Genomic DNA, 27,290 nt, shown 5'->3' with positions numbered 1-27,290 from the left:
CCGCCTGACAAACCCAGGAACTCGCAAACCCCCTTGTGAATTTAATATTGCCCCATTATCTAAATTTAGATTTTGGGAAACTGTTGATTAGAATGAACCGGCTGCTAACATGGTTTCATTTCATCCACACATCTTGTAATTTGAAATCTGAAAATTCCCCAGGCAGATTGGTTTTTGCGTTAGGCTTTGGAGATGTACTTCTAGTTCAGGCTTTTTGAGGGGAATTTTATTGGCTTTGTTTGTCTTGGTGTTAAGAATGCCCTTGAGTCACATTTTCAAGCTTCCCCCTCATTCAATAAAAGTGAAAGCTTAGATTTTCAGGCAGTCAGCTTCTTTGTTGAAGCTGGAATGTAGAGCAACAAGAAACATGCACAACAAATCCAGAGTAAAATACATCTCCCCTCATGAAGATGAATGTGAAAGTATTGTAACTGAAACTCAAAAGGAGATGAAATAGCTGCCATTCTGCCAATATGTTTTCTATTAGCTACTTTTCTTGTAAACTTCATCACTCTGCTATTTTACTCTTTGCTTTATACATTTTTATATCTTCTGACTCTCACCCTAGGTGCATTTCAAAATAAATTAGAAAGAAATAATCTCTTTTCTAACTCAGGACTCAGCTGGCAAAATCCAAAGAATGTGAGGGGAACATTTACTTTGGTGCTATATAGTCCATAAATACATCCAAGCTCAGAGAAAACTTCATTGTCTTCTGTCTTAGGTTTGTGGATTCATTAACCTAGGAAAGAGTAAGATAATTTGGCTAAATGGATTTACTTCTTGCGTTCCCTCCCAGAAGATCAAAATGGCATGCATCAAACTTTATCTTCTGCTTTTCCCCCAGAACTATATTCCAGTTAGTTGAAATGAAAAGACTTATATTGTTCTGTAGGGAGAATTAGGCAGGCAGGAACTGAGGCAAGGCAGGGTGAAAGTTAACACACAACTTTTATTCTAACAATTAACAAGGCAAAATGCAAGGCCAACTTCAAACCAGCAAACAGCAACATTTGACAGCTGACAGCTCTTTATATAGGAGCTGTCAAATGGCTGAACCAATAGAATGGCTGCATTCTCCTGCTGGCCGGCTGCTCACGTCTTAGCCAGTCTTTCAATGGTGTCATAGCTCTGAGAATTTAACATACAGTATATTCTTCCATGGAAGAAGTTAACATTGAACCTAAGTACCACTAGTGGTAAATTTATTCTTCCAACCACTATGCCAAGATGACTGTTGCTCTTAGTTTTCTGAGGCACTAAAGTTATTCAAGAAAGCTAAGATCACAATTTTGTGGAATCACTACACTGTAATGAAAGGATAACTCTGTGTAGTTATCATTGTGTCCGCCAAGTCTCTTGGTGATCTTTGATTAGAATACTAGAGAATGTAATTTTATAAGTTCTGCATTAGTTAAGTCAAATTGTGAACTATTATTATGATGACAATTTTGAAAATCTGTCTTTTTTGACTTACAGTTGAGAATATGAAAATATCTACAGTACTCTACTTTCTCTATTTTGGTTTGTGCCCTTAAACAACCTGATTTATTCGAGAAATATTTTACTCCAATTCATTGTCTAAGATGGAAGAATTTTTTTAAGATGGCTTTCTTTTACTATCAATTAGCATGGAGAAACAATAATAGCTGTAATTTTCTTTCAGGAAACTAAAAAGTGATAAATATATAAAATATGTTGATGTTCATTGAAACAGTGAACAGTTACTGGTACAAAATAGATGAGGAAACCCATTGTAGAATTCAAACGACAGGAGCACCTAGTTTGAACCCTAATAAAAGCCATTTATTTGGGCACTAATGCTTGAAATGCAACTCTCTGAAATAGCATTGGGGTAAATCTGAACACTTCTTTTCCTTCTCCACTGTAGTTATATACATTATATGACATGGCTATGGTACCAGAGGTAGGTTCCTACCAGTTCGGACCAGTTCAGCCAAACCAGTAGTGGTTTCCCGGCCTGGGTTGCTGGAACCGGCAGCGACCCAGGCCTGCCAGACCTCTGAACCAGTTCCCCAGTAATGCTGGCAGCAATTTACCTCTGTATGGTAGGTGTTCTTTGTAGCTGTTTTTGGAAGATGATAGAACTTTATTAAAATCAAGATTTGGAACAAATTGGGTGCACACCATTCTGTTGCACTCCAGAGATGAATGCTGATCTGAGTTACCTTACATTATTTGGTCCACGATTTCTCAAACTTAGCAATTTCAGGTTTTGTACACTTCAATTCCCAGAATTCTCCAGTCAGCTTTCTGGGAGTTGAAGTATGCATATCTTAAATTTGCTAAGGTTGAGAAACACTGGCTTGACCAATACCTATTTTTAATGAAAATATATCACAATGAGGATGGATGTTCATTCTCCGAGCTTGTGGGTTGATTTCTAAACATTTCATTACTAGGCTAGGTAACATCTTCAGCAGAATTTAGGGAATGTCAATGTTGGTGTTCTTCTGCTTATAAGGGCTTTGTTTGTAGGTCTAGTGATGGGAGAGTCACATAATGTGAGGGTCTTGTGAAGGGTCTTTTGATCTAACCTAATCCATTATTAGATCCATCACAATCTTGCAATGCACAGCCTTGATTTTTATCATATTAGGTCACGGGTGTCAAACCCGTGGTGTCATGTTGCTGTTACATGATGTTTTGTGATGTTTTTCCCATTAGGGTAATTAGGGTATTTCAGAATGGTCCATTTCCTTCCTCATGGTTGTTAAGAAAGAGAGAGAGAGTAGTAGTTGTAATTTGAATTAGTTCTTTATTACCTGGTCTAAATTGTTTTGCTTGATTTTGCTGAAATTTATTATTTGCTGGAGAACATCAGTAACTATGGTTGGACAATTCAGTAGCTGGGTTGATGAAATAAAACAATGCATTTGTGTAATCATTTGGCAGGTTTAAATCCCTGTTGAAAAAAATAATGGCAAATGGAGAAAACTGCCTCTTCTGATTATCATTAGATACATTTACTAGATAACATTTGCCAACCAACCTTCTTAAGAATCAGACTGCTTTAAAGAACAAGAAGATGGGCATTTAACTCCATTTTCAAATCTCCTGAGAAGTGTGTTTCTTAACTAGCACATCTTTAAGAAGCCACATTACAAATTTTCTACCCAAGTATTTGATTTACTGGTGGTTTTTTAAAAAAAATCCCCAGGGTTCTGTCAGCAGAAAACACAGCCTCACAACATTACTTAGGCATTCAAAGGGAAATAATTATGTTTTCATGGTTTCTAAATTAGCTAAGCAAAAATTATCTGGAAGTTTCACATGGGAGAGTCATTTTATTATGTCAACAAAAATTTTGTGGATTAGGTAAAAATGCATGTTGAGACATCCCTTCCCAGTTTACTGTTTCAAGGAGGAACTCGCGCTGCCTGAAATGACCATGTACTGAAGTGTTTCCTCTCTATGCAGTTGTTAGTATGAATGCGTAAGGGATCGGTGGGAGGGAAGGGAGTCCATCTGATACTCCAAAGTTCAACCTTGGCTTATTTCCCTAGATCTGGTAGTATCTTCTGCTGTTATTCTTCTTTTTATATCCATGTGACAATCTTGTCCTTGATTTGCTTGCTGCTAGCAAGGAGACAAAAGGGAGTGTTGTCACTTATGCTATTGTTACAAATCAAGAGGAAAGGTAATTTTAAACCTCCCTGGCAGCCCTCTTCATCCAAGGTTTCTCTAGGAAAAGAATTTACAATAGGCTGTAAGTCTAAATCTCCCAACACGTCTTAGCCTGTCCAGGAGGAATTCTTAGTTTTTCTATCCATCTTTTTTTCCCTCTTTAGCCTTGCTGTAGGGAACCTGTTAATATGTTTTCGGAAACATATGAAATGACTTTGTAATCATACAGTCTTGGATGTCAGGAAAGTTGCAATGAGAAATTTCCACCTAAAACCAGTGAAGCTATAGAACAAGTGTTTATTGGAAAAAGGGGACAATAGAAGAAAAAGAAAGGGATACATACAAGTGATTTTAAATACAATCAACACAATTGGACTGAATAAGCCAGTTATTACTTCTTTGGCTAAACTTTTGGCTTTTAGTACATGCTGCCTACAGATTACACTCATGTCAGAAGCACTAAGGCACGTCCCGATTGAAAGATTAGCTAGTGACATCACTGTTGGCTGGGGGACATCCAGTTGGGGGCTTCTTTCATGTCCTCAGCAGGAGCTGGAGTGAAGGATGGGAGGTCATCCCATCCCAGGGCAGAACTCAGATCTTGAACAGAACTTGCTACTTTTCAACCCAGCATCCTAGCTACGCGAGCCAGTGCCACAGTGTTCCTCGTTACAGATTAGGTTAGATGTAGAAAAGTATCTGTGCCTCCTGCTTGGTTGTTGGTAGACAGGCCATTTTTGTTCTTGCTCATATTTTTCCTTGAGCATTTAAGGCTCAGTTTTAGTCAGTTTATTAGTGGTTATCTGATATTTTGCTTTGTGCTATTTGTCACAAGTGCATTCAGTGGGTGGGAGTGATCCTGACAGAGGGGAAAAAACCCCAATCCTTGATGCCTCCTTAGAATCAGTAAGCATGCTCATTTGGTCAAATATCCTCTTTTGACTAATTTAATGTCCCAGTTATAGGAATGGATTTGAATTCATTGGATATTTTATTTGGCCAAGTATGATTAGACACACAAGGAATTTGTCTCTGGTGCAGAAGCTCTCAGTATATATGGGAAACAACAGGATGATGATGATGATGATGATGAAGAAGAAGAAGAAGAACAAATGATTAAGAAAGTAAATAAAGGAGGCCTTTAAATAAAGTTTTTAATAAAGTTTAGATTTGAGTACAGCAAAAACCACTGGGAACATCAGGTTGAGAAGGTTCTAGAGAATGAAAAAGTCAAGATTTTGTGGGTTTTCAGAATTCAGACAGACAGGCACTTGGCCCACAACACACCTGTTGGACCTTCAATAGTTTTTTGATGATGATGATGATGATGATGATGATGATGATGATGATGATGATGATAATCTTTGGTGAGATTCACAGTCTTTGAGGCTGGTTGGTAGCTCAACAGCTCGAGTCCCAACCAAGGACCTAGGAACTGTTAAGGTAACATCGTAGAATATAAACTGTTCCAAGTAGGGTGGTTTTTTGTAGAATCAAAATGTTCAAGTCTGATAAATTTAAAATTTCCAAATAGTGAGGTAGCCCTTTGGGTATTGCTCCAAGGGCTCCAATTACAATCAGGACAACATATGATTTCTTTTTCCATAGTCGCTCAACTTCAATTTGCAAGTCCTGGTACTTTGTGATTTTTGCTTGCTGTTTATCTTCAATTCGTGCATCTCCAGGTATTGCAATGTCAATGAACCATACTTTTTTCTTTCCAACTATTGTTATGTCAGGTGTGTTGTGGGCCAAGTGCCTGTCAGTCTGAATTATGAAGTCCCACAAGATCTTGACTTTTTCATTTTCATTTTCTAAAACCTTCTGAACCTGATGTTCCCAGTGGTTTTTGCTGTACTCAAATCCAAACTTTTGGCACAATTTCCAGTGAATGATCTTAGCAACGCAATCATGGCGTTGTAGGTAGTCAGTTTGTGAAATTTTGTTGCACCCACTGATCAAGTGGTCAATTGTCTCATCTTTCTCATTACAGAGGCGACATTTGCCTTCATGTAGTTTGTGGCTAAGGCTTGTTCTTGAGCTGCCAAAATAAAGCCTTCTGTTTCTTTTTTCAGTGCTCCTGATCTTAACCAGTTCCAAGTTAGCTTTTGGTCAGCTTTGCCTTCAATATTTTTCAAGTATTGGCTATGCATAGCTTTGTTTTTCCAATTTTCAGCTCACTTCTCAATTACTTCTTTCCTATATTCAGCTTTTGACTTAGTTGTCTTTAAAAGGCCTCCTTTATTTACTTCCTTAATCATTGGTTCTTTACTTTTCTGCAGGTAATCATTCAAGCTGTATTTTTCTTCTTCCACAGTCTGTTTTACTTATAGGAGTCCTCGACCACCTTCTGAAAAATATTTAAAAAATATTCCCTCATTTTCTGCATGATGCCTGCATGGTTGTAATTTCCTGTCATATTTTTCAGTATATAATGAAAAATCCACAAAGCTTCTTTGCCTTTTGGTCCACAATCTTATTCTGCTAAGTGGTTATATTTGGTCTTTCTTCCTTGACTTTGCATCTTTAACACTGAACCAAAACCATCTCTCTGGTAACACAATAGCTGGTGGAAATTGTTGTCAACCATTCAATGTAAACCAATTCAGAGGAGAGACACTACATAAAAATATTTTATTGTTACAACTTATAATGACAGAAGCTTAAAATTTGGCAGAGATTTATCTCTCTTCTTGTACTAAAGAGAATCAAAGCAGGAAAATATTGAACTTTTCCTTCATGCTACCTATCTATTCTGGCTAAGATAATGTTTATATAATAGTCATTGAATTCCTTCTTCAAGGGTGATCTTCATAGACTTCTACAGTTATAGAACCAGACAACTATAAAATTGCAGCCTTTTGCATACAATAAAGTATGTGGTTTTATCATTATATTTATAAAAGAGGAAAAAATAATTAACTTTTTGTACGTGCTTACAGTATTTTTAGTTAGTTTCCATGTCTTCAAAACAGAATACCTTCTATTTCTGGTATTTAAGATATATAATTAACATACATAGAATTACTTACATGCTCCCATATTATACTTTTTAATGTAAAGAAAGAGAAACTTTTTTTAGTAAGTCATTCATTTAATTATAAAAACCATTTTACTAGAAATGAATCTGGAACTTAATAAATCAGAATGCATTAGGATTTCAGTTAAACAGAATGGGGGGTGGGGGAGTGGGAATAGCATGAAGTATTTTACTTCCAAGCTGATATGTAAGTTTTCTTCTATGTTGTTGGGATGTCTTTCCCTTCTGCATCCAATTCTTTAATGTTCTTGACTCCAGATATTAGAAGTGACCTACAACTCAGCTCAAGTTTCAGATAATTAAGCTAGCAAGAATCCATGTCTTCCTATAGTTGGACAGAACAAAATGATATGCCAGCTGAATGATCTGCTAAAATGATAAGGACGATTAGGTTTTGGACAGTTCTGAATTCTGCCTCTCTGCTCATCTTAATGATGTATACTAGAGCCCAGCAAGGGGAAAATAAATTGCAAGGAGAAAAAGAGAAAACATTTGTTTTGTCAGAACCATTTATTTGTCATATGAGGAAGTGGAATTTATTCCAGCTAGTTTTGTGAGAACAAACTAGCGGTATCAATTTCTGTGTCCACGCTACATATAGATTCTTCTACTTCTCCATATTTAATAGTTTTTATATTGACACATATTGTGTATGCAACTATACATTCCAAAGCCTTTCATACCTTAAAATATCCAGTTGTCATAATGGCCACAAAGCCCTATTTGCGTTGGCTATATCTCTTCTGATCTTTCAATCCTAATTAGAGCCCATTGCAACATTGGACCTAATATATTGTTGTATAATGTTCACAATATCAGATAAGAGATACAGAATGAGAGATGATTGCTTTTTATTCCCATGAAGAAACATGGACACAATCAGATTATTGTAGAATAACAGAAAACGGTTCAATTGAAGGTATCAAGAATTGAGCAAATAAGCTTAGAGAATATGCAAGGTGGAGAAGAATTTAGGATTTTGTTATTACACCTGACAAGAATATGCTCAGTGAGGCTTCTTTAATCAGATTTATTGAAAATAAATGAGAAATCAGGAACAGAAGTGTCAGGAACTAGGTACTGAATTTATATTTAGGTTTGTATCAGGCCCAAGTTCAAAGATGACACACTGAGATCCAAATGAATCCCATCCTTTATTTTCTCACATCTCAGGGACATATTCTTGCCGAATTGAAGTTATAACCTTCTAAACTACTAAATACAATATATCTTGAGGGATTCTGGGTGCAGCTACCCTGAAACTCTTCCCCACTTCCTCATCCAGTTTCGAACTGTGCACTACAGTCTCTTAATCTCTTAATCTTAAACTCTCTTTGGGAAAGTTCTGTGTAATATTATTCTTCAGAACGATATATTTAGTACATGTAATTTGACAACTGGATAATGTAAATAGATTCTCTGTACCCTTACGGTGGCCTAAACATTGATGCCATAGCACTACAACAATGTTTGCTTGCTTAGAAACTTGCTTCTCTGTATTGATTTTGTCAGTTAACCAAGTTACAAGTTTGCAATAAATATACTACATGTTTTCTTTGTGGTTAGAACTGTGAATTAAAATTGTATTTCTTTGGAACAAAGTGACTGCAACTGTTAGGATGCAAATTTTACACACATTTTGAAAAACCTGAGATAGGTGTGTTTTCCATTTTTCTCTTTATGTGAGTTAGACTGTCTCAAATATTCTCTCCATCCCCCCTCTTTCTCTCCTGTACAAGTTCAGTTAATTTCTATAGATCATGTAATGATTGCAGAAATTGCATTCTGCATACTATCAATTATCAGTTAGTTGCTTAAATAACATGGTCATAACAGCATGGTTATTTTTTAAAAAAATATATACACTTCTGTTGTGAAAAAGGATTACCGTATATACTCGAGTATAGGCCGACCCGAATATAAGCCGAGGACCCAATTTTACCACAAAAAACTGGAAAAGTTATTGACTCGAGTATAAGCCTAGGGTGGGAAATGCAGCAGCTACCGGTAAATTTCAAAAATAAAAATAGATACCAATAATGTTTTTGAATATTTATTTCAAAGAAAAACAGTAAACTAGCGGTGTATTCAATGAAATACTTCACTCACCTCATGATGCTGATGTCCCGCTGTGATGATGATGTCCTGTGCAGCCGCGGGAGCGATGTCCCGCCTCCTATGACACACGGCACAGTGATTCCTATCATTGGATCACTGTACCAGAGGAGGTGGGACATCGCTATGTGGCTGCTTGCCATAACAAGGAGGAGGTGGGACATTGTTGCAGAGCGGCAGGAGGGGGAGGAAGGGGAATCGTAAGACAGCCCTGCATTACATTAGAACGTGAGGAGGGGGGATGGTGCGGTGCGCGCTGCGCGGCAAACTGACACAGAGGGAGGGGAAACTCACAGGGGCACTGGGCCATTCACGAGTGTCACCCAGCGGCATGGCCCCGCCCCTTTTTCTCCTCCATTTCGGGCAAATTTTTCACTGACTCGAGTATAAGCCGAGGCGGCTTTTTTCAGCCCAAAAAGTGGGCTGAAAAACTAGGCTTATACTCGAGTATATACAGTATCTTCCTTCTTCTTATTATAAATGTAAGGCTTGTCAAAAGACCAATAATTTATTTGTCAATGTTTGCTTTTTCCTTGTTACAGCACTGAATATTTTTAAAACAAGAGGATAATTTTTCATGTGGCAGGTTTGGATGTACTTGCATATATAAAGAGTTTGTTGTTTTCTGTGGATTCTGATAAATGGTGGGAGGGGTCTTTTTATCTAAATTAGCACTATTTGAGAATAAGAGAGTACTGTTCATATCTGATACCTTCCTTGCTTCCTTCCCTCCCTCCCTCCCTACTTTTAGAGTCATTGTCTATATCATTTTGATAACAGAATAACGGAGTTGGAAGAGACCTTGGAGGTCTTCTAGTCCAATTCCATACACAAGCAGGAGATTCTATACATTCTGGACAAATGACTGTCTAGTCTCTTCTTAAAAACCTCTAGTTAATGCAGCGCCCACAACTTCTGAAGGCAAGCTGTTGGTTAATTCTTCTCACTGTCAGGAAATTTCTCCTTAGTTGTTTCTCTCCTTGATTAGCTTCCATCCATTGCTTCTTCTTCTGCCTTCTGCTGTTTCTGGTGGTGGAGATTGCCTGATTATCTCAATAAAAGTATTTATTGATGTGGCATATAATATATTTTGATAAGACTGTAATTAATTAAAATATTTATAATGAAGATTCTTTTCAAGAAAGGAAGCATTACTTAGTTTTCTTTTTAAAAAATCAAATAAGAAAAGTGTGCATAAATCCGCCCCCCTCCAAGTTTATTCACAATATAAATAAATAAACGACCTAAATATAATGAGTTATGTTTCTACCAATAGGCACCACTTTTTCAGTGCCATCATTATTGGGGATTATTAGGCAATAGCCAGGTGTTGTACTCTAGCTTCAGACCCTCTACCAGAAATTAAACATACAGATCCTTTGTACTTGAATGACAATGTACAGCACATTAATTTTTAAGAGATATCTGGGCCCTGGTGCTCAGCAGTTGAAGGAAGGGATATATAGAGGCTATCAGAATGGTATATACAGTCCATTAAGTTTTCAGAACAGGTGTTACATTAGGATAGATCTAAGTTGAATGTGATAAACTTTAATATGGTGTGATAAAGTTTAGATTTAGGAATTTCTTCGTAGGAGAAAAGAAGGAGAAAGAAAAGTTTTGCCCTTTCTTCTTTCTACTTTCTGCTTTCTGCTACCTAAAAAGCTCTAGAAGAGGGCCAGGGCATTGCCAAAATAGCACAGGAAATGGTATTACAGGTAAAAATTGTCCGTTCTTCCCACAAAATTCCTAAGGAACATTGCCTAAATGTGCTCCCTCACTTTTTCATGAAAATTCTTAGACCTTGCTAGTCAAAGGCATACAAGGACTATTCATAGCAGACAGTAATTCCAAGCTACTGCCCATAGTATAATACCAATGCCTTCATTATTTCATGTGTAACATTTTTATCACATGCTTAGCAAAGAATAAAAATAGTTGCAGGCAAATTCAGTTTTTACTTTCTCTGTCACTCTGGAAGGCTTGTCTCTTAGACAATATCGTGAGGAAAAAAAGCTGAAAAATCATTATCTCTTTCACCTGGAAACTCTAGCTCTTTTTAAAATGGTAAATTCTGCGTAACAGGCCACTGAACAGTGAGCATTGACAAGTATTAATTAAGAACTTAATCTTTGAATAAATAAAAAAGCAGTGAACACGATTAAATGTGTTCGTGAAATACAGCAGAACATTTGGCTTTAATGAGAAAATGCACTCCTCACTCCAGACCGGTGGGAATTCCATTGCCATGTGTGTTATAAACATTTCTTCTTTCTCCTTGACAGGTAATATTTGAGGCTGAAGTCTCAGATGGAAGAAATGGCTACATTGCCATTGATGACATCCAGGTTCTGAGCTACCCTTGTGGTAAGTAATGATTAAGAGGCACACTTTTCTCTGTCTTTTCTAAGAGAAGCTCAATATTGTCAGACTGGTGTTTTCATTATTCAGCCATTGGTGTCTGGCTGCTACCACTGTTTTTCTATCTTTTTCTTTTCTAACATGTTAGAAAAAGAAAAGGAGAGTGTCAAAGTCATAAATGTTATTTTGTTATCACATAATTATTTTAATTCAGTTATTCTCTCCCACTCGACTGTAATGAAAGTGAAATAAAGTGTATCTAATAGTTTTATTGTGAGCTGAATTTTTAAAATTCATGTTACTCCCAATAATAGAAGCAGATAATAACAATTGACAAATCCTATTTTTGTTGTTTGTTCTGTGTTGTGACAGTTCTGAAAAATGTCTGTTTTCGGATATGGACAGCTGTCTCTCTACTGACAGGTTTTGCAGTTGTTTTATTTGGGGTCATATCTTTGGAAATTCCTGTGACAGAGGATTGGAACCATGGGAAGACCCCCAGGTTGCACTAAGTGCAGTCAGAATAGTCTTGAAGGAGTGACGGAAGAGCTCCTATCAAGGCAGTGGTCAGATAAGTGGGGTTTGAGACCAGTCCAAGAAACTAACTTACCATATTTTTTGGACTTTAAGATGTAGCAGTGTATAAGACACACCAAGATTTTGAAGATGTAAGTAAGAAAAAAAGTTGTTGTCAGGAGCACTCTGCAGGCTTCAGCAAGGCTGGGGGAAGGCAAAAACGGGCTGTTTTTCATCAAAATGGGGCATTTTTCCCTTCCCCCAGACCTGCTGACGCCTGCAGAGTGCTTCTGGGGGGGGGGGGGGGAGAAGGCAAAAACATCCCCGTTTTGGTGAAAAATAAACCGGGGCAGAGCTTCGGGAGGCCAAAAATGGCTGTATTCGGTGTATAAGATGTACCAACATTTCCACGCTCTTTTAGGGGGGGAAATGTGTGTCTTATACTCAAAAAATATGGTAAATAAATATCTCAGACAAGTCCCCACTTAGTTCACACAAAGATAAAGTGTGTGTGGGAGGAGAGGAAGTATTCAGATTCTGCTACTATAGCTGTTATAGTGAAAATAGTCCTGACCTATATAGCATTGGGTTTTTTAAGTTTCATATGTCCTGTTGGGCTAACAGGTTGTATGCACCAACAGAGCCAAAGCAACTTCCATCAGCTCTTCCCCAATAAGACCAAGAATTTATTTGTTTGTTTGATTGTTTATAAAAATTTATTGGCAGCTCAACTTATATAAGTAACTCTGGGCAGCTCACAGTCATAGAAATCAGCAATACTACATTAGCAATAACAATAGCACTTAGATTTATATACCGCTTCAGAGTGTTTTATAGCCTTCTCTAAGTGGTTTATAAAGTCAGCATAGTGCCCCCAACAACCTGGGTCCTCATTTTACCATATCAACTTCAGACGGATGGAAGGCTGAGTCAATCTTAAATCAGTCAGGATCAAACCCTGGCAGGAAGTAAAATTAGCCTGCAATACTACTAACCACTGCTCCACCATGGCTCTTCACTTAGAAACATAAATACATTAAAACCCAAAATTAAACTCTAAGAATACATTGGGAGGGTGGGGGTGGAATGGGGTAGGTGGGACATGATGTTACTCAATCAACCACCTTCACTGTGCTGATGCCCATGAGTCAAATATCTGAGTAATGAGAAGGTGTTAATAATGATAAGTCTTTGATTTAGCAATCAAAATTAGCAAGGTATTAATGGAGCTAAAATTCTGGAGAAATGTGCTTCTAGGACCTAACATCCTTTGGATGTTTGTACATTTTAATTGTTTGAAGTTTCCAAGATGCCTCACAGACAGACTTGAAGAAATTCATTATAACCAATTTCGTTGCATTTAAGTATAATGACAATAAAGATTATACTTACTTATAATCAGTGCATGCTCTGGAAGAGTGCAATAACAAGTGAAATAGAGTTTGTGGAAACTAAACTAAACATAATGTCAATATTTCTTATCCCTAATCCTTAGTAATTTAGGAGTAGGATATGAAATCTCAAACCTACAGTCTAGATCGGAATATAAAAACAGACACCTCTCCCTCAGAAACTTGGAAGAAGGTCATGACAAATTGCACCTGCGTTTTGGAACAAAAACAAACAAAAAACAAAACCTCTATGTGGGTATCTCCATGTATTCACAAGAAGCTGGACTCCACCTGAGAGAGTCTTTACCTTAATGCAGTATTTTTCAACCTCAGTAACTATAGATATGTGGACTGACTGTGGAATTCTGGGAGTTGAAGTGTACCCACCTTAAGATTGAAGTTGAGAAACACTGAGGTTGAGAAACACTGTTTTAATAATAATACCTTATCTTCTGTCAGTGCCTTTTTCAACCCATTTTTTTCATAAACAGAAATTTTGTCCTAGAGCTTTCCCTGAGGCAATGCAGAAAGTATAAAAAGGTTTGTCACTGTTTCAAACAATGCTATGTCTGCAATGCAGATAATATTTACTGACAGGACTCCACATCCCCCCAACCTACCATAATATATACCTAATTAAATCTGATCCTTTGTGTTATTAATGCAGTAGTTTTCACATTGAATATTATTGAAATTCACATTCAGGTTTGCAATTTCTTCGCATCCTATTTGGCCATTCTTCTTACTGAGCTAAAACATTTTTTTCTTCCATGTATGAATTTCTTTTCCCCTAAAGACTCCATGTGTATCATTTGGGGGTGGGTGGGTTGTAAAAATGTGACTGAAAATACACTTTGGTAACTCTGGTAACTATTTCTGTGTATCTTTGGGGGATTTTTTTAAAAAATGTGACTGAGAGTAGCCTTTGGTAACTTTCTGCTTTCCCTATCTCTGCAGATAAATCTCCTCATTTCTTGAGGCTGGGGGATGTTGAGGTCAATGCAGGTCAGAATGCAACATTTCAGTGCATTGCTACAGGAAGGGATGCAGTGAAGAACAAGTTATGGCTGCAGGTAAGGCTCAACCTGACCCATTTAATGGTCAGACCCTTCTGATAAAAACAAAGTCTCCAGTTCCTCAAAGATTGTATATGACAGACTGTTTAAATGCCACCTTCCTCTATCTGGCTTGCACATATGGAATTTTGTTTCCATTCTGCAGGCGAGAAGAATGAGGGAGAAACTATGCCATATCCTCTTTTTCTGTGGGATTCATTCTTTTAAGTTGCAAGCTGATAAATTCTGTGTAGGTTGGTGTATCGTTGGTAGACAGACCTTCATAAAATCAAGCTGATAACATAATGTCACAAAGCTAGTCCCACATAATTTTCTGCCTGAGAAACAGATCATGGTGCACCTCCCATTCTGCAAAATGGGATGATTGGCGGTTCAGTGTGATTGACAACCAGAACTGGCAATGGGACAGCATTCTCTAGTACATCTGAAAGCAACAACCTACTTCTGGGAACAACGAGCAAGGCATTTTACAGGCACATCTGTGAACTGGGGCAAAGCAGCTGCCATTTCTGATTACAATTACTTATTATTACTATTAATAGGAATATACACCATCTTTATTTTATACAATTCAATGCAAAATAGTGAGGTGGGCTTTCGTGCCTAAGGGAAGGCTGGAACCCATGGGCTCACAGTTTCTGTTCCAGTACATTAACCACTGCATAGATGAGGCCAGTTCAGCTGTGCATATTTATAATGTGATAACTTAACCATATAGGATAGGCTCCTGTATTACAGTAAGACATAATCCAATTTGTTGAGGAATATGATTTAGTAGGACACATAAATTCACTTATTACAGCTTAGTATTATGCGCAAGCTAGGACATTATGACTTATTTAACAAACCTTGGTTTAGCTTGCCTTTGTTTAAAAATAATAAGGTAACTGAAAATAATTCCAGCCAAATCTTGCATATACAGAGTGGTGTAAGCAATTCATAGAAGGGAGCCCAAGTACTGAGTAGTCTGAACTTCACACACTTCTATGAAAACAAAGCATAGAAGTTATAGCGTTCTATTTTTCAGGAATGTTCATTGGTACTGCATTGCATGATATCTCAGTTTAATTAATCCAAAAGCTCAGCCTTGAGCTTTAATTTAAAAATATACATGCAGTTGAAATATTTAAATCCTACAATTAAACCAATAAGAAGAAAAAAAGCCTAAGAGAAAGAATTAATTGGCTATTTAAGCAAAGTACAGAACAGCAGACATTATTTTAATGGTCTTTATATGGTTTACTGGAAGACATATCAAGAAAGTGGAGTCCTAACTGAATCTTGAGCATCTTCAAACGTAATGAGAAATTGCCAAAACTACCACTTGTAGTCAGTGAAAAATCTCCTTTAAATCATTATTACTTGGCAATCATTGCTTTGAGTACTTACTTTTCCAAGGAAGCAGATAAGGTGACTTATTCTTGTACATCTGCATCCATATCTCCTAACTCTTTCATTATCTGGGAGCATTCTGCTTACAAATTTAGTGAGATTTAAATTATTATGTAAAAAAATCAATAGTTTTTAGGCATTTCAAAAGGTTTGAAATAGTTACAACTTGCATGCTCTATCTCTGTGATGGTGAACCTATGGCACGCATGTCCAAAGTGACACACAGAGCCATGTTGCCTGACACACGTGGCATCAACCATTCCTCTTCCAGGCTTCTGGTGTGCATGTGTGTGCGATATCAGCTGGCCATCATGCGTGCAGCAGTGCCAGAAACTGGAAGAGCAAGTCTTCCGTTTTTTGGCATAAGCATGTGCGACAGCCAACTGGTCATCATGCGCGCATGCGGGCCAGGAAACTGAAGACTAGCTGGCTGGTGCATGCGCATGCGCATGCCAGAAACAGGAAGTGCGCACATGCCCCCTGGGCAGCTCTTCTTCCGAGTTGTGGCCCTGACGAGCACGTATGCTCCCTTTTCAGCACTCGGTGCGGAAAAGGTTCTCCATCACTGCTCTATCTGATGTGGGCTATGTGGATTGGGTAACACATTTCTAGGGCCAGAGTTGGTGACTGATGTCTTAATTCTCTCTCCTTCCCTGTTCCCTCTAAGGTGCGCGGCTGCGTGGCCGCGCACGTGGCAAGAAAACCCCGTGCAGCAGTTTCTAACTGCCGCGCAGTGATTTCTGTCAAAGCAAACGTGGGGAAGTCCTTTGCAGGCAGATAGAACTGGCCACCCGCAAAGGACCTCCCCAGACTTGTTTTGATGAGCACAGAGCAACTGACAGTAGTTTGTGCCAGCCACGGCCGCTCAAACTAGCATCAGTCGCCCCTGTGTTCAGCAAAGCAAGCCCGGGGAGGTCCTTTGTGGGCGGCCAATCCTAGCCACTTGCGCCCAGCACTGCGGCTGAAATAACCCCCCCCCAAGCCCCTGCCGCCACCAGAATATCTGCTGCCTCCTCCTCCTCCTCTAACAGCACTGGATTTGCCATCCGACGCCGCGGCTGAGATGAAGCAGCCAAAGCTCCCGTCAGCACCCCCGCCTGTGGCAGTGGTGCCTCCCCCTGAAGCGGAGCACCTTAGCTGGTCCCCACATTATCCTTCCCCCTTCCTCCTCTGCCGTGCTTTTGAGAAGCCATGAGGCTACAGGAGCCAGTAGGAAGGCGGCGGAGGGGGCGGGAGCAGGAAAAAAAGGCCTCATGTCTTCTCAAAAGCATGGCAGAGGATCAGGCGGTGGCAGGGGTAAATGTGGTGCCCAGCTCAGGTGCTCCGAGCGGAGGTGGTGCCAGCAGGAGCTTTGGCGGCTTCACCTCAGCCGCAGCACCAGGCAGCAAATGTGGTGGTCCTCTTGGAGGAGGAGGGGGAGGCAGCAGCAGTTATTCTGGTGGTGGTGGGGCTCATTGGCATCTTCAGCGGCAGCCCTGCCCCCTGTGAAAAAAACCCGAAGATGGAGCAGATCCACGCAGATGACGTCACCGCAACATGACTGGAGAAGGAATTCTGGAGTTGAAGTCCACAAGTCTTAAGCTGTCAGGTTTGAAGACTCCTGAGATTTTTTTTCTAAAGGGTTAGGGGTGCAAGGATCTTGTAACTTGACAGCTTTAACACTTGCATGCTTCAATGCCAGAGTTTCTGAGCCAACATGACTGGAGGAGGAATTCTGGGAGTTGAAGTCCACAAGTCTTAAAACTGTCAGGTTTGAAGACCCCTGAGGTTTTTTTTCTAAAGGGCTAGGGGTGCAAGGGTGTTGTAACAACAGCTTTAAGATTTGCATGCTTCAAATGCCAGACTTTCTGAGCCAACATTTTGGTTGCTAAGCAGGACTGTTGTTAAGTGATACTGATATTATATAACACTTTTAATTAAGCGGGTACCTTGAATAAACATAACTTTGAGTTTCAAATAATACTGATTTCGTTGTTGTCTTAGGTGACATCTGTGAAAAAAGTTCAGGTGCTCAGGCATGAAAATATGCCGCTCAAACACTATACTTTTCTGCTCCCACTGAAAAAAAATTAGAGGGAACATTGCTCCTTCCCCCCTCCCCGAGAGAGGGAGGGTGGATTTTATCTGTATGTATATACATAATAGCAAAATGAAGTAAGATGACTGTTTTAGTTAGGACTGGTTTGAGGAATGAGGTAGCAATGGGTTTTCCTGATACCATTTGTGATTCATAATACAATACTCTAATATACAATACTACCAGCTCCTATTGCCAGAATAGAGCTTGTGTACCTGAATTCCAATTGTTGAATTCTGTCTAGGAAACTCTTTGAGAAGATGGTACTAAGAAACTCCTTTGCCCTTTTTGCTTTTTCCATCCTGTTTCCCAAAGCTTTTCAGCATGAAACTGCTGGAAGAAGTCAACCATACATTTCTTACTCCAAAGAATAATTGCCTAGGATTACAACATGGCTCTCTTGCTCGAGAATATTGCCTTATTTCAAATCATTCCACATCCTTCATTGAAAGTGTATATATTCTCAGACATAGCTGTGCAGTTCTAAGTATTTGGGGGCTTTTTGGCTTTATGTCTTATATAGCAAATATTGATTCATTTAACCATTTCTCACTTTGAATTTCAAATATGTGTGAATTCTACTGATGAATTGCTTTCTTCCATGATGTTCTTCTAGAGCAATGAATATGGGGTCATGGCTACAGTTTCTCCACATAGAATAACATTTTGACAGTGATCCAGCTGTCTGTGGGAGAATTTGAGTAGAAAGTGCAAGTCTCACTTTGCTTAGGCAGATCAGCTTCCCTTCCACAAATGCAGTTAGAATTTTAATGACTGGAGGAAAATAAACAGACCAACAGAGTATCTGGGGCTTAGAATATGGTCATCTGCAACATTTGTGTAGTTTTTTTGCTCTCATCTTCCATTCTTCTATAAAACCCTGATCACATCTTGTGTTGCTGCTGCTGATCCTGGACAGGGTTTGCTCATCATCTGTTCTTCATTGGCTGGAACCTACTTCTTGATAGTCTTCTTGGCTTGCTGCTCAGCATAGATTAGGTCTGCCTGGCTATCCCTTTGGTCTGTTTGAATGCCATCTTCTTTCATTGGCTAGTGCCTATCCTGAAGTGCCTTCCATGAGTGAGGCATGTAGGAGTTCTTCACCAATGGAGAGAATAGTTTGTACAGATCTTGTGGAACTACCAACTCATAAAAGGCCAGGACTGTCCTTTAACATAATGGGTATGTTGACACTGACAGATTATGATATCTCTTTTCCGCCTGCTTCTAAGATGTGGTTTCACAGACAGAAATGTTTTCCTGGGTTCTGTTTCAATACTGGCTTTTCTGGGTACAAGCACAACCTTTATATCAGACTGTAGGGGCTTGAAGTAAGAGGCATTTGGGAATTAGCCTGGAAAGGACTGCAAGGTTTTGGCACTGTACCAGAATCCCTATGCCAAGTTGTGCCTGGAGCTTCTGGGCTCTAGCCTAAAGGGAACTATGCAGATTTCAACCAGATTCCTTGTTTCCATTGGCTGCTTTCATACAACATGTCACACAATTCAAGATCTAGCAGCTGAAAAAAATATATGACTTCACCTGAGCGAAATAAGTGAATTCAGCCTGTTTATCTATCCATTCAGCTAGTTTATACTTCAGTACATTGTGCAACTCCAGGAAATGGATTTGTAGTAATAGATTAAGTGTCTTGTAAACATGTCCTTATACAGGGCCAGATCCGGCTTGCGGGTGCTTAGATCTGACCTGTGGGGCCACCCTGGAAACAGTAAAGGACCAGCCTGTCGTACCTCTGCCAGCAAAAACAGAGCTCAGGAGAGCCATATGCAGCCCTCCCGAGCTCTGTTTACACTGACAGAGGGTTGCAGGAAGCCGTTGCAGCCAAAAAAGGAGCACAGGAGTCCGTTTTCATTGGCAGAGCACATGAGCCACCACAGGCGTCCCCAGCACAAGTGATGTCAAGCTGGCCATGCCCACCAAGGCCATGCCAACCCTGCCCCCCTAATGTCAAACATAACCCTATGTGGCCCTCAATGAAATCAAGTTTGACACCCCTGCTTTATAGCCATTCAGAAGCTATCCTGCCTGAAACCAATTATTGCTCCAGGGATTCCATAATACCTTTGAGTGAAGGGTGTGACTCTCCTCCAACTTCAGTTCCTTTTAATAGAGATCTTGAGCATAAACCAAATAAGAATCTTTAAGGAGCCAGAGACAATTGGGTGTGAAGGAAATTGTTTCCATGGTCAATAGGTATAGTGGGAAAGGCATTTCTGTAACCACATAAGCTGTGTTTTACTGACAGAGAAACAAGAAGCAAACTCAGTACTCCATCTGGGTGCGCACAATCTTTATTGGGAAGGTAATGCATATCTGGACCAGTTTCTTGGTTAAAAAGATAAAGCAGACAGGATCACTGTCCTGAGCTGTTAGTCCTGGTCTGTTTGGATAGGCAGGTGACAGAATGGAGAATGACGTTCTGATGGTGGATAAGCCTAGCAAACACCAAAGGAGCACAGAGTCTCCATTAGAATAGAATAACAGAGTTGGAAGGGACCTTAGAGATCTTCTAGTCCAACTCCCTACTGCTTCACAAAACCATTGTTGCTATGATTTTGTGAATTCTTTTCATTTTCAGGAATTGTTGAAGTCATTGAATAATCCAAAAGTTTGCTTTGTCCTGTGATTTATTCAGTGGACATACGTTTGTTCATACAATGTATAGAGGGGATGAATATGAATGGATGGATGGAATTGGATGCTTTGGCAAATCTCAAATGGATTGGAACATTTCGAGAACAATACAAAATAATTTCAAATACAACATCCAATAGGAAGGACAAAGAATAAGGATTTAAAAAATATCCTGATTTATGTCATTCAGCTAAGTTTTTGTTAGTTCAGTGTCAATATCAAAGCCATTTTTACCCTTTGTCTTTCAACATTAAGCTATCTCTTGTTTACTTGTTTTGGAATAATAATGAGTAGCATAAACTGTCCCAAAAGGTTTTAGATCTCACTTATATGCCCAGAATAAGATAGCACCTGTAATGCCCCACCCATAAAGCCTTGTGCTTGGAGCATCTGCTAAACCATATGCCCTGGCTCCCAGTTTAGTTGTTCATAACTGAATCACTAATGAGTCTATCTATCACTGTTGTGTCTTGGCATCCACACACCATTTGGCTTGGGCAGAGAAGCTTGGCCTCCTTGTGCAATTCTGTTTGCATTCTGACATGCAGGCCAGGGTGCTACCATCGATTTTGATATGACCAAAATTAAAAGATGATCACATTCACTTACGAAAAAAGAAAAAGAAAATTAAAGCTTGACTGGTATAATCCTATGCAGATAGAGTTATAGGAAAGAAGCCAATCTGCCTGCTGAGGCTTTAGGTGCTGGCTAAATGCCTCCCCAGTTGGCAAGTCAAATCTGGAAGTTTTCATTGAAACTTTTAAAAAAGAATATTAAAAACTACTACAAACTAATATAAATCAAGGGAGGGGGGAAAAAGCAACATAAAAAGTTCAAAGAAGGGAGAAAAAGAATTGAAAAAAATAGAAAAGGAAAAATATATAAGCTGCAGTAACTTCCAGTATCTTCAATGCACTTATGAGTACAAATATATTCTAACCTTTGTCTAAAAAGTTATTTTACTTTTCTTTCCCTAATCTAACCTGACTAATCATCAAATCCATTAATCACAAGGTTTTTTACATTTTTATCCAAAAAGGTCCATAAGAGCTTTGCACCTTCAATAAATGTAGATAATGTCTTTTCTCTAATCAAAGAAGTCAATGTATCCATTTCAGCACAATCTTTAACTAAACCAACTATTGCTCCATAGTGGATACAGTTAAATCTTTCCGTCCCTTTGCATATAATAAGCTTACCAGAGTAATATATTTATTATTTTATATATTGAAATAATCTTTAATGGGATTTTTCCCTATTTGTCCATTAATCCTAAAAAGAAATGTTCTGGATTCAGCTGAATATTGATCTTTAAAATCCTCTATATTAAGGTATCTATTTGAATAAATTTTTAAGCTTTTTTTAACATGTTCTTATATGTTCACCTTTCCAACATACATTTGAAGTATGATTTTTAAAGTCTATCCTAATTTTAACCTTATACAGTGGTGGGTTCCAGATCCCGTTGCAACCGGTATGCTGCAAAGGGCCCCGGCGTCCACCACATGAATGTGCGCAGCATATACACATGTGTACTTACTGCCTGCAATGCTCCGCGATGCCTCTGCGACAGTTCAGCTGCTCACGGAGCATTGCGCAGGTACCATACGCTATGTGTGTGTGTGCAGAAGCCACGAAGAGCTCAAATACTGGTAAGGAGCACGGGCGGGTGGGCCGGCCCTCGGAGCACCATACCGGAATGGTACCTGGTGCTCCCGGCAGGCACCAGTACACCCGTACCGGGGCGTACCAGTTGTAACCCATCACTGACTTTATACTACCATAAATATCCATGTCATACAAACTTCTTGTCATGATCTTCTAACTCTAAAAGTCTCGTGTTTCTTAGCAAAATCAGTTATTTCATTCAGATCAACAACAAGCAGCAAAATACAATTTCAAATCTGGTAAACCCAATTCTCTCTCCTTTGCACCTTGTAATAGCTTATATTTAACATATTTTTACCCCTGGCCATATAAATTTATCCATTGTGCTAACAGGTATTTTATGATTTTTTTTAAAAAAATCTCCATTTTAACATGCCCTTGTTAAATTTTAGTCCATTTCATAACATAATTAATTTGAAGTAACTTACAATTCATATTTACTGTAGTAATACTCAAGTATTTTACTTTTTCTTACTTGTAAAACCATTTTTCTACATAAGTTCTATTTCATCTTCAAATATCAAAGTTTTGTTATCGTCTTTGTGTTCTGAATCTTGAAACCTGCTAATATACCAATGGCTTTACATTTCCTATTCTATTCCCACTAATAGATTTTCTAAAATTAAGATCAAATCATATACAAAATGCCCCTAATTTTTAATTTTAATTTTAATTTGATTTTCTGACCTTGACTTATATCTCTATTCAATACTTGAAGAAAAAACATGAACAAAATTGGAAACAGGGGCTTGTTTTTTCTGAATCTCACAAGATTTTATTAATTCTTCATTAACAATTATTTGTACTTTCTGAAAAGTGTAACTCGATCTTACCCATTTAATAAAATTATCTTCAAGGTTCATATGCACCAGGATGCTAAGGAAACAAGCAAAAATATTACAATGGGATCTTGGGTCACAAATGGTTCTGACCACGACCAAATCAGGTTTCAACCAAAAAATCTGCTAAATGTTTCATTCTGTTCACAAACACATCCATGGGTGGTGATCAAACACCACCTCAGCAATTTTTCCTGCTACAGTTATTTTCCCTTGTGCACCCTTTTTTTTGGGGGGGGGATATCCACACATGCAGTCAGTCTTTCTTCCGGTCACGACCAAATTGTGTGTTGACCAAAGTCCTGGAATGGATTACGACCGTGACCCGAGGTCCCACTGTATATTCAAAGTCATCTAAAATTGACCGTATTTTTCAGAATATAACCCTCCAAAAAAGAGGGTGAAAATCTGGGTGCCTCTTATACATTGAATACAACATATTTGGCTTCCTGAAACCCCACTCCCTTTGCACAAATGGACATACAAAAGGTTTGGGAGGCTTGCAGAGAGCTCCTGGGGGCTGGGGAGGGCAAAATTGACCCCAAAAACCAGGCCGTTTTTTGCCCCCTCCCCCGGGAGCACTGTACAAGCCTCCCAAAGCTCTGCATGCCTTCCTTTTTTTTTTTCAAAAAACAAGGTGTGCAGAGGGTTTCTGTGGCCTGAAGAGTGATTTTTTTTTTTTAATTTCCTCTTCAAAATCATGGTGCATCTTATACTCCTGTGCATCTTATAATCCAAAAAATATGGTAATGCAGTTTATCTTTCATTATGTTGCTCAAGATATTCCAAAATATTCTCAATATTTCTAATATTGTCTTATAGTTGACTTTTAAGTAAAAATCCACTGATATTCATGAATAATATCCTGTAAAATTATTATTTTTATTTTTTTTATTTTATTTTATACACATAAGCACATCAACAGAACACATAAACACATTAACAAAAATAACCACATAACTTAAAAACAACATAGGAACAATAAGTCCCATCGTATATCATACAGCAGTTCCGAATCGGTTTCTTTGCAGTTAGTGTTTTCCTTTCTATACATTTCTAACTTGCGTTTGTAATCTCGTTACTCATTATCCATTTTTATATACATTTATTTATTTATTTATACTTAGCTACTTATGATCAAGTATTATTTACCTATATTGTGCTTTATATTTTTACTGTCATCTATTCTCTTACATGCAGTTATAGGTATACATTCACATAGTTATTCTTTTTCTTTGCCATTCTTATATTATTATTATTCCATTTAAAAGGGGTATAAGGTATAATTTGGAATGTATTATTTACCATCCTTCACACCTGCTATGACACCACCTTATTTTCTCTTTCTTTTCTGTAAAATTATTTTGAACCTTTCAGCCAGAATCTCTGTAAATTATTTGTAATCATTGTTCAATAAAGATACCGGTCAATAGAAAACACACACACACACACACACACACACACACACATATCAAACTCAAGGTTTATTAATATATTTAGGTTTACTATAGTTAGAGGTCCATTGATATATATTTTTTTGCTCTTCATTAGAATGATGAGAGGTGTTGCCAACTACAACATTTGCATTTATGAAATAGATAATTCTAGCTAATGATAATATGTATACTTCTAATTTCTTTATGGAATTATAGCTCCATAAGGACATTTTTGTTTTGACATAGCATGAAGTGTTATCCCAGGCCTTATCTTAGCATTACATATGAATCAAGGTATTCATACATATGGTTAAAAATCTTGGTTTAGGATTATAGATGAACACAGCAATTTAAGTAATTATAGTATGCAAATTAAGACATAATATTTGGTTTTGCCTGCCCTAGAAAAAAAGCAAGAGACTCATTCATTCATTCATTATTTTAATGAATATTTTTGTTAAGTGGTTTGAGTTTAGGTAGTGTGGAATTGGCTATGTTTGTTAGATCTTAAAAGGGGATAGTTTGAAAATAACTGTTTGCTTGAAATAAAACATGAAGAGTATGAACAACTCTTTAAAATAGTCTATAAAGCAGTTTTAGCCCTAGAAGGGCAGTTCTCAGACTAAAAATATTCCTTTTCTTAGGCATGAGCAACACAGAATTTTAACAAGACCAGTTGAAGTAAAAATAATAGAATTATTAACATTTCATAACCCAAGTATTTCCCATTAGATATGATTTATCTCCTCAGCCATTAGGGCAGAACCATTCATAATATCTTTTTAATGGTTTGACTGTAAATTGGCACAAAGGTGGGTCTTTAGACCAATAATGGATGTGTCTTCAGGTATCTATTTACAAAACTGTCTCCTGAATCCTAATCATTCTGAAAAGTGACCCCTAATAATTTAGCTAGTTCAATGAAAAGGCACATCTGCGCTTCAGCAGGAAGTCTCTAACAGACCTACATATTTTCTAGCTTTAAACACTCCAGCAGAGTGCGTAAGGCTAGAAAATATGGTTTTCCTACCATGTGATGAGAGGGACTCCATCTTACAGATGTGCTCATTTTAAATATATATATAAAGGCAGTAGAAAACCTGAGCACAACCTGGTTGTAAGTCTGCAGTTTCAATACTGCCCTATCTTCTGTTTGAACTGTAATTACCTAATTTCATTTAGATGATTTCTAAATGCCATCTTAGGGTCATTCCCAATAAAAAATAACAGGGCTGGAATATAGCAGTAGATGGTGTTGATTCCACTTAAATTACACTTACATTCAATTCAGCATAGCTGACTGTATTGCTTCCTGTGTTTTTAATTACTGTTCCCCTAAAGTCCCATTCAACATTGGAATTCAGTGGCAATTTCTGGATAGGATCTAAGGATCACACATCTGGCTTTGAGAGGCCACTTGTGTCCCCAGTGCCTCAAGCCATGAAACTTAACTGTGCCTTGTTGCGGAAAGAGTAAAGGTGGTACTTTAAATTTTCTATCTTTAATCAGATTAAAGTCCACCAAGGCCCTGGCAAGTAAAATATGTGATTTAGACCTAAACTACCTGCTTTGATAAATCCCTACCAGATTCCTGCTGTGGTGCGAGGTAGTTTAACAATGTCTTGCTTTCCATTTCTTAATTTTCCTTCCCTGCTATAAAATTGTCTTGTAAAGCTCTCCTCGGATTTTCTTTTTCTTTTGCTTCCACAGCCTTGTAGGCAATTTATGTCTCCTCATGTTCTCTCTCATTGTAACGGGGCAACCATGGTGACATATGATTCAGGGGACTACTGCAGATGCGATTCCCTCCAGACTCAGTTCTGCAAATTAACTGGTGCTTAGAGCATGTCCAGCATTACATCATTCTTCAGCGGATGCCTCTTTCTATTACAGTTCGGAAGATGAGAGTATTATCTCACTGATTTTTTCCCCCCACCAAGCTCCTCTGATGGTGGTTCCTCAAATAGCTTTCCTGCCCTTATACACAATTCTCTGATTAGAGATTTGTTTTTGAAAATGTCTTTGTTTCAAATAGTTCCATCATAACTAGAGCCTCTTGCCATGCTTGTGGTCTGCTTCACCATTCCACTTTTACATGTCCATTGAGTCTTAACAGCCTTTACAACTCTGGTGATGGTTATCATTGTAACATAATACAATTATTTTTAATATATATATATAAGACTCAACAGAATAGATAACCTGGCCATTGTACACCAAGGTCTTTATGATTTATTGAGAAACTAAAGATAATTCAGCTTGACTTGGATCAAGCATACAAAAAAAAATCATTATTTCTGACTACATGAATTAACTTGTAATAGATCTTGGTGTTCCTACGTTCCTCCCCTTCCTCTTTGCATCCCCACGCCCCCAAAAAGATGACAGTGGTAAATGAGAGCTTTCATTTCAACTATAGTTTTCTTTGGCATTTGAATTAAGATAACCATAGAATAGCATTAGCAATAGCATTTAGACTTATATACTGCTTCACAGTACTTTACAGCCCTCTCTAAGATGTTTACAAAGTCAGCATATTGCCTCCCCACAATCTGGGACCTCATTTTACCAACCTTGGAAAGATGGAAGGCTGAGTCAACCTTGAGCCTGCTGAGATTTGAACTGCCAAATTGCAGACAGCCGGCAGGCAGCAGAAGTAGCCTGCAGTACTGCATTCTAACTACTGCTCCACCATGGTTCTTAATTTACTTAATTTGTAGTTACTGCTTAAATTGTTATACTTAAATTGTTGTTACTGGGGTATTGTTATTCTTATGCTTAAATTGTAGCTAGTGGGACAAAAATTTCATATTTTACAGGAACTTTAGTTGAAATTGAAAATATGTTTTCTTTCTTTAGTGAGGAATGTGAAGGAAAAGTTGCAAACATTGCTGTTTTATGCTGGAAAAAATTGAACTTTATAGAGCTTTGTTTTTAAATTTCTTTGCCCAATATTTCTATACCATCATTTGCTTACAATGTTGTAAACCTTACTGCCTTTGGATTATTTAAGTTAATACTATATTGAAATCTCTTTTCCCATTTCCCAAATAATTTTTTGTTTTTGTTTCAATCT

At 38.1% G+C, this 27,290-nt stretch overlaps 1 protein-coding gene across 5 annotated transcripts in view; it reads left to right on the top strand.

The window, feature by feature from the left end:
• Positions 1-27,290, top strand: part of PTPRK (protein tyrosine phosphatase receptor type K) — a 434,312-nt gene that overhangs the window by 193,678 nt on the left and 213,344 nt on the right. For all 5 annotated transcript variants that reach the window (XM_032215027.1, XM_032215025.1, XM_032215026.1 and 2 more), the window contains exons 4-5: positions 11,089-11,170; positions 14,029-14,144. In XM_032215027.1, the coding sequence (XP_032070918.1) occupies positions 11,089-11,170; positions 14,029-14,144 (198 nt within the window). The remainder of the gene's footprint in view (positions 1-11,088; positions 11,171-14,028; positions 14,145-27,290) is intronic.

Source organism: Thamnophis elegans, chromosome 4, assembly GCF_009769535.1.
Source record: "Thamnophis elegans isolate rThaEle1 chromosome 4, rThaEle1.pri, whole genome shotgun sequence".
In the NCBI taxonomy this organism is placed as follows: domain Eukaryota; kingdom Metazoa; phylum Chordata; class Lepidosauria; order Squamata; family Colubridae; genus Thamnophis; species Thamnophis elegans.
Note: the sequence above shows the minus strand (reverse complement) of the source record. Positions and strands in the feature narration are given on the sequence as shown.